Genomic DNA, 12,268 nt, shown 5'->3' with positions numbered 1-12,268 from the left:
ACTCAAGAAATAAACAAATTAATCTTTGTATTAAATTAAAGAGTAAAATAACTTTTTATGTTAAATATTCCATCTATTTATACGATTAAAAATTATTGGTATGACTAATGGAATAGCCAGATAATGTGACATGCCATGTATATCTCATGCTAACGTACACAGACTAATTTTTAACAATAAAAATAGATATAATTTTTATTAGATAAACTAATTTATTGTTTGATCTAACATATATGAACTAATTTGTCCATTTTTTTAATAGATGAGGCAAAATGCAACTCAATTCTTACTACATGGACCTCTATGATACTTTTATTTGGAGCTAAGTGACCTAATAGATGCATCATATACCAGACAATATGCAACCAATCTTTACCCATGCGCATTATCAGACTTTAAGATTGCACATCTCCAATAAGTTACATTGCTTATGACTTCAATTTTCATGTTCATGCATGCATTTCTAGGGCTAACACTAGCAGCTATTGACAAGCAACAATATTTTGATGAATCTAATCAAGGCAAGACAAGATTACATTTCCAAACGATATTTTATGATTCAAAAGGATCATAACATAATTCCCAAAGAACAAAAATCAAGAGAATCACCAATCAATTGTTTCCTTTAAGCAAAGCCAAAAATCCAAAGGCATATCACATTTCTATATATTCCATTTAGTTTGTGAGCGAAAAACCCACACACAAAAAATATATAAATTATAGATAAAGCTCCGGTCTAATTACCTATTTAGCCCCAAATGAACCCTATCCTTCCAGTTAGAATGAAACCTATTCCCACTTGATCTCCAAATGGTTGATTAAAATGGATAGCCAATTCTCAGCTCCTCCAAACCAAAAGGAAGAAAAATGGGAAACCCAAAAACTTCCAAATCTTCAATCTTACGACTGTAAACACACTATTTACATGCAACCAAAAGTCCAAGACCTACTAATATTTAAAATGTTACGAAACACTGGCCAAAACTCTCCTTAGCTCAGATTTCTGTTCTGTGGTTAGCCTTGATGGGTACTTGACATCTAACTTGATCCTCAAATTACCCTTCCTCCCAGCTTCTTTCGAGATAGGCATTCCTTCATTTGGAACCACAATCTCGGCACCAGGCTTGACGATCTCAGTTAGTGGTATCATGAGACTCCTCCCATCCAAGGTAGTTAGGTCAAGAGTCCTACCTGTGAGGGCCTCTAGCAGAGTAATCTCTTGATTGACGACCAAATCGTTACCATCCCTCTTATAAGTAGCATGTGGCTTCTCCTCTATCACAAAAATCACATCAGCAGGAATTACACCGGGCTCCTCATTACCCTTCTCAGGGAATGTGATCTTTGTGCCCCTCTTCCAACCAGGTTTTATTTCAATGGTCAATATCTCCTCCAGAGTCCTAAACTTACTGCACGAAAGTAGCCTAGCTGTCAGGTCAAAGTAACAGAGAGAAGGAATCATGAAAATAACACCACAAAGACCATTAACAAAATTGAATAGAAACCAACTAATGCAATGCCAGACTTAGCATCATCTATCAAACATGAGAATGCTACAAAAAGTTCATGATTGTTTTTCTGTTCTACTTCTCTAGATGATTTTTAAAATCACATAGATAGCCACAAATAACAGATATGTTCTAATGGCATACACTAAAAGAGGAGCTACTGTTTCCCTGCAAATGTTGGTGTAGTAGGCCACAAAGGAATATCAAGGATATGAATATCACTTAGGTCCGTAGTGAAAAAGGAAAGATAGGTACTAGACATTTCTCATAGGCATAAACCATGCATCCACCTAAAGAGGAAAAGTAAAACTAAAGACAAAGCTCTTACTCATCTTAATTATAATGTTGATCTAATGCAACATTTTTGGGCTTTATATTCTCTTTTCCATTTTTTTTTCCTCAACTGTTACAGCTTAAGTTGTTATGTGCTATACAGAAGCATCGAATCTACAATAATACTGATCCTAATCAACCTCTACGATATGTGGAAGGGCGTTAGTTAAAATGACCAAATTACAACTCACTGGAATGGAGTTTAATGTCCAAGTTGGGAAAATGTTTTCTTGCTCAAAGCCCAAGATTTCAGAAGGGAATACACAAGAGACAGTAGCCTGTCGGCAACATGACCAGATATTGTCTCAATGTAAGTAGATAATCACATTTTTTGTGGAGCTTCTGAGAAGGAAAAGACCTGGAGGTGGAGGAGTTACTCATATTTGGTTCATAACTCATAAGAGCGAGGAGTATCTTAGCATCATTTGGCACTTTAGAAAATTAGATTTGCAGTAACATTTAGTCCTTACATTTGGAAAGATTACTTCAGGAGTAAACACAGTCATCTTTGACTTGGGTAATCTTGTTTTAAAACTTAACCATACATCCAAAACAAATAAAAGGATCCCACCTCAAAACAACTACAAAATCCAAGACAGAAACCATTATTTATGCCAACCCAGAAGAACAATATGACATGTTAGCAAGATCCATAAACAGAATTCCCCACTGGGGGTGATGCCTTTAAAGATGGAATGATACAGGGTGTATAAACCAATTCTTATCCCAGAATATTCTCCTGCCAAAAAATGAAACAGAATTATCCAACTCCCAGAATCTTTACTTCAGAGAACAAAATGTCCTTACTAATGCGTCTTACAGTCTAGAAGAGATAAGTACCTTACAGAAATTTTAAGTGAGATTATTGAGGAGATTTAGGTGACTCAAAATCACTAGATTCCCTCACAAAGCATCTTCAAAGCTGTGATGTTCAAATAGTTGATCACCCTTAACAGGAATTCACTTATTCTGTACGGTAGGAGGGTAGCAATGTTTGAACATATGATCTCTAACCAACCTGAAATACCTGACTAGGGAATGCTAACAGAATCAACAGTCTCTGCTTGCCTATTGCTAATCTCACATTCCACAAAATTATGGTTTGGTACTTCTTATGATCATCAAGAAAACAGAAGATGACCTTTCCTTCCTCGAGTCAACCATTTAAGTAAAAGTGAAAGTGCTTCAGTTGACCGGTATTCATAGCAAACAACTCGAAATACTTTCTGACCATAGGTAAAACCAAAAAGAACAAGAAATTTAATCCAAAGAAAAAACAATCATGTAGAACAATCCATCCTATTCAAATTGCGAACTACTAGTTGGAGGAAAAGTATCTTAATTACTCACACCACTAGCATTGGATGCCAAATAGAATGTAGCTCAAACTCAACAGTCAACTCTAGTAAGAATATATCATTTGCATCTTTATAAGAAGCAATTAAAAATATAGCATTGCCTGCCATCAAGCAACAAAAGGGTTCTTTGTACTCCAACAAACATTTCACTATCAAACAAACAAAGTTCTCGTCTTTTCAATGGCATAAATCCCAATAAAAAATAATAATATCAAAAGACAAAAATCAATTTATCCATCATTAAAGTTAAAAGACTTATAAATTAAAAAAAAGAAAAAAAGAAGAAGCTTAGCTTACCCTGAGACAGAAGGGTCAAAAACATTCCTCGCAATCCTCATTTTCTTCTTGGCACCTTTATAAAGCTCTTCCAAGCTACAATGCAACACATTTTCCACGGCAGCGGCTTTCCTCAATTCTCCATTACTAGTAGTGGTACTAGTCCCGTAACCATTACTATTCCTAAAATGCGCTTCTCTAAACCCTCTATTTCCTCTTCCACCATTGGCCTCCGCCCCAAACAGCTCCTCGTATATATCATCTGCATCCCTCGGCTTAAACCTGAAAGAATCCGTATTAGGTTGCTGCTGCCTCTGATTATTATTACTATTGTTATAGTAATGGCCAGCTCCGCGGGGATAAGACGCCGACGTGGAAGCGTGAGATTGGTTAGGAGGCGGGAATTGTCCGGATTTGAGAGCCTCCTCACCGTAAAGATCGTAGATCTGTCGTTTCTTCGGATCTGATAGAACATCGTAAGCTTCGGAGAGAAGCTTGAATTTGGCTTCGGCTTCGGGTCTTTTGTAGGAAGGGTTCTTGTCGGGGTGCCAAATCATGGCCAGCCTCCTGTAAGCCTTTTTGAGATCCTCTTCGTTGGCGTGGCGATTCACTTTCAGAATATTGTAATAATCGACGCCCATGATTCTGTGTTTTTTTTTTCTTTCTTCTGTTTGTTTGGCTAGAAAGAAAATATTGAGGAAGAAACGGAGAATGTGAAACTGAATTATGGAAGGGAAGGCTGTGAAGGGAAAAGAAGATCTGACGGTTAAAAAATAAAAAGAAAAAATGAATCTTTTCGTAATATATAATAATACAAGATGATATCTTCAAAAAGGTATGGGGCCTATACGAATAACGTGCTGCTAACTACGTTTCTAAGATATGGCAAACAATTGATATATTTAGATGCAAAAGTTTAAACGGATTCGATTTTTTTTTTAAATATTAGTAATTTGATTGGTATTTATATTATTCCTAAGATAGGAATATGTGAATTTAAGTATATAGAAATACATTATCTTTTTATTTATGTGGTGGGAGGAGCTATAAGTAATTTAGACATTGTGTCTAAAAAATACATATAATTAAAAATTGCTCAAAAATATTAAAATCTTAAATTTTATAAATTTTTAAAAATATATATAACTTGACATTTTGTAAATGTTGGAGGTTAACTTTATTGAATTTTTTGGAGTTTGAATTAAAATCACAAATTTTATATAAAATAATGAGGTGTAGTGTGGTGGTTGTTTATTTCATCTCATAATCACAAGATTAGAGGTTTAAGGTTTGATCCTTACTCATGGGAATGAAGTATATTTTATGACCAACCATTTTTAAAAATTATAATTTGACATTTTGTAAATGTTGGAGGTTAACTTTATTGATTTTTTTAGAGTTTGAATCAAAATCACCAATTTTATACATAACGATGAGGCGTGGTGTGGTGGTTGTTTACTTCATCCCATAATCACAAGCTTGGAGTTTCAAGGTTTGATCCTTACTCATGGGAATGAAGTATATTTTATGACAAACCATAAACCTTCAGTAATCGAAATCAATTTTTATTATAATACTTTATTTTACTCATTGATTATCTCACGTTTAACTAATATTAAATGGAATTACGTGATCGGATCGTAATACAGAAATACAATTTATATTAATAGATAATCTAAATATATTCTTAGTCTAATCAAAATTGAACAAATCAATTGAAAGATTAATATGTTGCCTGCCAAGTCCAATTGGGAGATATCTTATCTTAGGTATTGAAGCAGATGTCTCTTGAAAAATAGAGACATATATATGACTGACTGGAATAAAGTACATTATACATCTAAATACATTCTTAGTCTAATCAAAATTGAGCAAATCGAATAAAAGACTAATATGTTGTCTATCAAGTCCAATTGGAAGATATCTTAACTTAGGTATAGAAGCAGATGTCTCTTGAAAAATAGAGACATAGATATGACTGACTATAATAAAGTACATTATACATGACTCAAGTAGAATAGATCCTAGATCCATTTACGAATTTATTCGCTTATAACGTTCATAGTGTGATATACCTTAATCCTAAGTGGGTGATAGACTATGTATGTGTGACTCGTATACTTTGATGTAAATCAAAAATTGAGTTCAAATAGATAATGAACCAAAAGTTGGTACGTTGAGTACAAGATTTCTACATGATGTAGCATTATTCCACAACAATGGAATTCATGGCTCGATAAAGTGTAAATGATATCCTCTCATTGACATTACATGGCGGATGAAAAATAATGTGGCCACGAGTCATTTGACTTAGAGATAAATGGTTTAATTATTATTTGTTAATAATTGAGTTTTTGTTGAGGAAGATGTAATGGTTACCATGAGATAAAATAGGATCATATTGGGAGAATGAACTTATCCTAAAGATATTAAGGATATCCTATAAAGGTAACACATTTATGACAAGGTTATTGGACAAGCACTCAATGAGTGACTTTTGTAATGATATATAATAAGAGAGAGCTTAGTCATGATACTTTAGTGAAATGACTTCATAACTAAATAATGTTGTAATTAATAAGCGAAAAGTCGAAACTTAATTACAAATTATTTGAGCTCTAATTATATATGTTCAATCTGTTGAAGTATGCCTAAACATTAGTCATATGATGATTGTAATAACCTACTTTTACCTAGTTTATCAATAAAAGATATTGTCATTATTTTCAATATTTATTTTTATGTTTAGATAAATTGTACAATGATAATGTCCAAAGAATGATATGCTCATTTTTAAATGTCCTTAATAAAAAATTATTGTAAGCTTAGACAATATTAATACATTGAAATTAATATGTGTTTGATTGATGACAAATGTTGTTATAAATATATGATACCAAATCAACACATAAGTATATATTAGAGAACAATATACTGGACTGACTCACCATGAGAATGTTTCTTGGATTATTATGTAATAGTCACAATATTTCTCATGGTAATAATTGCATGTATGATCCTTAAACTTGAGATCATCATTGTTCCAACATTGTAAGTCGTATGCTGTGACACAGTTAAATGCCTTTCGTAAAAAATTATACTATAAAGACTGATATTGGGTGTGCCACACTCTGTGTGGTAGGATGTGAGTGATCAAGATAGGATTTGTCCTTCCTATATAATGAGAGAAATATTTTAGGCCTCTTGATTGAGTGAGACTAGAAATGCATAATAATGCTCAAATTAATTGATATGAGATATCACACTTATTTGTTTATCTTAGTCTACTTGAGAATCAATGAATAATAGATTGAACTATACAAGTGTGACTATTCCATGACTTGTGTTCAATCTAGATATAAATGATACATGGATAAACTACATAATAATATTATCACAGAAGGCTATGTCGAATCATGACTTCCTGCGACTTGGGTAGCAGTGATGCATTGCTAGATGTCGCTCAATGTTTGTAACATGAGAATTTTTTTAATGTTACTGCTAACTTTACATGATCTTATTGGGTCACACCCTTTGGTTGGGATGAACAAAATGTGATAAAAGTTCAAATTATGTTTAACATGTCATAAAAGTTAAATTGATTATAGAAATGTTCTAATAATTAATTTAATTTGATAACATTAAAATTAATCATAATATATGGACATACTTGATGCACATATATAAAGAGGATTCAATTAAAATAATGTGAAAATATATAAATCTACCTTTTTGAATTTATTAAATATTGTATTTAATAAGATTTGGTTAAGGGGATTAGGCTAGGATTTAAATTAAATTGATATTTCTATAAGTAAAAGAGAGAATCACATTTAAAGACTATATCCAATTTTTTTCTCTTAATGGTTAATGACCATTTAAAGTAGTTTTCAAATAAAAGGAAGCCTAATATTTATTTTAGGTTACTTGATATTGTCGTTGACTAGCAACAAAAATAGTTTAGTTTTCTTTCTAGAATGGTTTTGAGATTTTTTTTTGATCGTGCACTTCCAGGTGAATCACATATAGGCCAGGATTTTTGTGTTACAACTGAGATTTCGACATAGGTAGAGGAATCACGTTCGTACCAGTGTTGTTTTCATATTGTTAAAGGTATATTCATGGCTTGTGGCCGCTAAAATAGTTTTTTTATGCTATGCTAAAGGGCATACCGATGATCCAACACAATCAATCCCTTCATTAGCTTTAAATAACCAGAAATGAATTGCATGTAGAACCAATAATATGGAATGAATGAAAATGATAAAGTAAAAAAAAAACATGATAAAGTTCAAAGTAAGAATTAAATTAATTAATTATCATGGATTGTTGAATGAGAAATTAAATATATTTCCTAATAGATTCTAGTATGGTAAAGCTGCGATGACTTTAATGGAATTAAAATTGGATATAGAAAATAATTTAGTTAATTTCATTAATTAAATTAATTGATTACATAAATAATATTTTTTAATTCAAAAAATAATAATATTTTGTAAAATAGAAAATAGTTATTGGGTTGGATAAATTATAAGTGTTGGACAAAAGTCTGGATAACACATATAATTGTACCTCATACATGAAAGTTCCAATTAGACCTTGTTACATGTAAGGGGCGGAAAACCCTAGTATTATCTAGGGCTTGACGTCGCCCCTTTGACTTTTACTTAGAGTAGAAGTTGTGTTCTATTAAAATATTATTATTTAATTAGACCTTATTCAAACAAAACTCTTGTACTGTTTCTCTATAAATAGGAACTATGTATTAAACTATTTACACACATTATTGAGTGTTGTTATTCTGTTAGAAAATAGTGGTAATTTATTTTAGAGAATAAATTCTATTTCTTAGGAAACACACATAATTTTTGGTTATAGAGAGAAACTTTCTTACTGAAAAGTTAATAAAAGTTTTCATTCTGTGTATTTTGGTTCGTGTTGTTTGAGACAACACTTAAAGCAATTCATGGTTCGAGAATAATAGAGAAGGCCGTGCGGTAGAAAGCCAAGATTGACTTAACCGCCTTGTACAAAGCACAAGTATAATTTCTATTAAGATGTTATTTCTATAAATATCACAAAGGCTCGATTTTAACAAAAGTTTTAAACTTCTATTGTACTTAAAAACACTATTTTGTAGACCTATTTTTCCAACATCCTTGATAGGTCCTGCGTGATTAGAGGAATGGACAGCATTTACCCGCCAATGGCCTCTTTAATTCAGAGGGTTATACTACCTATGTCTCTTGTCACCTATCCTAGGGAGAATTTTCTGCAGATAATCTTGGAACCGTTGCGGAGGGGAGTGATGTAGGGGGTTGGTTTGCTGAATGGCTAAAGCGAAAGTCTTGACACGAGATTGGCCTACCTCATCACTCTCTAAGAACTTGTGAGCCAACTCATACAAGGTGGACAACCTATCCGGAGTATTATTGATGATATGATATTTTAAGAATTGGTAGGTCAAGCCAAAAATGAAGGCTTGAATTGCCCATTCATCAGTAACTCCATTGGTAATCATCATAAGACTATTGAAATGGTGAATGAGTCATAGAGGGACTCATTTTGTAATAGCCTGTTTTTGTGTCAAATCAGAACAGTGGTTTCGGGACCACAAATCCGAAGTAAAAATATTTATTTTATTATTTTATTAAAGTTTACAGAATGATAGAATTATTGTGTGAAAGTTTCGTAAAGAAATTTTACTGTTTGAATGCTTAATTCGGTAAAAAGGACTAAATCGCGTAAAGCGTAAAACTTGTGTTCTATTAGCTAAAAGTGTCAAATAGCTATAGAACATTAAAGTAAATATCCTTAAGTGGTAAATAGACCAGTTATGAGTTAGTGGATGATGATAGCATGGCAATTGGTGTAAATTATAATATTTTTAAAGGTTATAAAGGTAAATTAGTAATTAATGTTAATATTAATAAAACAAAACCAAAATTTCTTTCTTCATTTATCTTATAATTGAAAATTAGAGGAAGAAAAATCTTAAATAGGGTTTTTCATTTGGAAATCATAAATTCTTCAATTAGGTATGTATTTTGACTCGGTTTTTAATGATTTTTACGTTTTTAAGATCGTTGCTTCGTATACTAGCTAGTTCGTACCTCAGATTTCAAAATGATTAAAGATTTAAAATGGTACCATTGTTGAATGTTTGAGTAATTTTATGGTTGATGATGGATTTTAAATATTTGTTGATAGTTAAAATAGTTTTATAAAGTGATTTTTTGACAAAAATGTCAAAAAGGGATTAATTTGTGAAAATATAAAATTATGTGGGTAAAAGTGTGAATAAATAAAAGATATGGGCTGCTAGGGACTCTATTAAAATTCATCTAAGCTTGGGTGGTACTAAATTGCATGAATTTGCAATATTATGTGATAAGGACTAAATTGTAAAAATGTAAAAATTTAGGGGCAAATGTGTAAAATAGCCCTAATATGTGTTTTGGACTAAATTGAATAAATGGTTGATTAAATAAGTTTATTTTGATAATATATAGATCAAGATAAGTCGAGATCGAGTTTAGATTTGGGAAAAGGAAAAGTTGACAATTAGCCGATATTTGCTATCTGAGCGATACGAGGTAAGTTCGTATAATTAGAATTGAACTTTTAAATACTTGTAATTATTTGAAATGTATGTATAATATTGATTAATTGATATACTTGGAATAAGAATGCCTTATTGATATAGACTGATAGTTACCGAGCCCCGTTTGAACCGTATGAATTCATAGGATATGAGTGACATGTCTCTAGGGTTACCGTTTTGGTTGAGATCCTACATGTGTTGCGGACTCACAGCATCTCGAATGAGCTTACCGATATATCAGCTCATAAGTGTTTACTGTTTTCAGCTCGTTGGAGCTTACTGTTTTAACTCATAAAAGCTTACTATTTTTAGCTCGTCAGAGCTTACTGTCCATCAGCTTAGGAGGAGCTTACTGTTCATAGCTCGAAAGAGCGAAAAATGATAATGAATTGACAGATTACTAATTTATACGTAATGTATATTACCCGAGTATCCCTTGATATTCTAATAGGTTCAACGGGCATAAATACTATTTATATGGATGAAATACTATTTATATGGATGAGCTACTGTTTGCAAATGGATTATTGTTTATATGATTGAGAATGAAATGTTACTAATGTTGTACATGATATATGAATTTGGTATAATGCAATGTATTGAGTATTGAATTGAAATAATGGATGGTTATATGTACTTTTATGGCTAACTTGTTGATGAATGTTTGTGTTTAGGCATTTGGAAATTGAATTGAGTATACCTTATTTATTTGCCTTGATTATGTATAAATAGTAAGTTTAATTCTAAATTATACGGGCTTATTAAGCTTTAAAGCTTACTCTGTTTCTTTTTCTATGTTTTATAGAGGTTCGATAGCTCGCTCGTTTCGGACAAGTCGGAGTTACACATCACAATATCCAGTTGCCGATTGGTACTTTTGAACTTATGGATACATGTAAATATGCATGTATAGGCTAGTTATAAAGATAATAGTTATGTTCACTTGATATGGTGATTTTGGTTCATGTTGTGATAAGTCTAAGCCATGTGATTTGGCTAAACTTGATATTATGTTTTGGTATGCTTTGGTAAGTATTATATAGAATGAAATTTTGCAAATGTGTCTTGTTATGTGGTAAGCTTATGAATGGAAAGTGTATGGTATTAGTTAATTATTTGAATACTATGATGAATTGGTATAATTTGTGTATGGAATGCTGTGGAATAGCTGCCTATTGGGTTATAAAATGTTGCAATGTATGCTTGTACATGCAGGTGAAAATAGGGTGGCAAAATGGCTTTGCAAATAGCCTATTTTTGTCCACATGGGCAGAGACACAAGCGTGTGTCTCGGCCGTGTGAGACACACGGTCATGTTACATGGCCGTGTGTCCCTTAAATGTTGAATTAAAATAAAGTTAGTATGCTCTACACGGTCTCACACATGGGCGTGTGACCGGCCATGTGGTATAAGTCAGTATGTCCCCTAATTGGCACACAGCCTAGCACACGGGCGTGTGACTTGGCCATGTTGCATAAGTCAGTATGTCCTATTGGATTGGCATGGCCTAGCACATGGGTGTGTGTGGCCACTTCGAAGGGCACACGGGCTAGACACACGAACGTGTGGTTGGTCATGTAACCTAAGTCAGTATACTCTCTAGTTTTCACACGGTCTGGCACACGGGCATGTCTTCGGCTGTGTGATGCTAGTCAGTATGTATGCCTTGTTTCCACACGGCCTAACACACAGGCGTGCCTACTAACCGTGTGAGACACACAACCTGTTCACACAGGTGTGTGACCCTTGAAATGTTGAAATTTTTCTAATTTCCAAAATTTTCATATGTTACCGGTTTAGTTTCGAACCACTTCTAAAGCATGTTTAAGGCCTATTATAAGGGACAAGTTGATTGGAATTGAATGGTGATTGTATGATTTAATTGAATGTATGAAAATAGTACAGTTATATGTGTTTCTAGTCTGGTAATGCTCCGTAACCCTATTCCGGCAATGAATACGAGTGAGGGGTGTTACATATTTTTTTCTTGACAGATGCACATTAGGTAAGTTTGGGATTGCTATAACGCCTTATTGACTAGGAATTGATTCATAAACAACCTGACCAACTAATCAAAATAGTGAACTAACCCATTCGGAAGAGATAAATACCATGCCTGAGCAGTATGCCTTATAGAGTCATGGAGAAAGCCCTATACTTGACCGCATCAGGGGCATCTAAAGTGTTC

General features: G+C 32.9%; 1 protein-coding gene across 1 annotated transcript; it reads right to left on the bottom strand.

Moving 5' to 3' along the window:
• Positions 1–640: 640 nt before the first annotated feature.
• LOC107886118 (dnaJ homolog subfamily B member 4) lies at positions 641–4,346 on the bottom strand. Its single transcript, XM_041096571.1, has 2 exons — positions 3,497–4,346; positions 641–1,409 (listed from the first exon to the last, which is right to left on the bottom strand). Exons 1-2 carry the CDS (start codon positions 4,114–4,116, stop codon positions 965–967), a joined length of 1,065 nt encoding a protein of 354 aa, XP_040952505.1. The 5' UTR covers positions 4,117–4,346; the 3' UTR covers positions 641–964.
• Between the last annotated feature and the right edge of the window lie 7,922 nt (positions 4,347–12,268).

The sequence above is a fragment of the Gossypium hirsutum genome, chromosome A03 (genome assembly GCF_007990345.1).
Source record: "Gossypium hirsutum isolate 1008001.06 chromosome A03, Gossypium_hirsutum_v2.1, whole genome shotgun sequence".
NCBI lineage: Eukaryota > Viridiplantae > Streptophyta > Magnoliopsida > Malvales > Malvaceae > Gossypium > Gossypium hirsutum.
The sequence above is the reverse complement of the archived record's forward strand: the minus strand, read 5'-3'. Positions and strand labels throughout refer to the sequence as shown.

Excerpts from the sequence above, each read along its gene's own strand:
- LOC107886118 (XM_041096571.1), bottom strand. The coding sequence starts at position 4,116 with ATGGGCGTCGATTATTACAATATTCTGAAAGTGAATCGCCACGCCAAC. Across the intron at positions 1,410-3,496 it reads TTTGACCCTTCTGTCTCAGG|TAAGTTTAGGACTCTGGAGG; the intron begins GTAAGCTAAGCT and ends ACTTTCGTGCAG.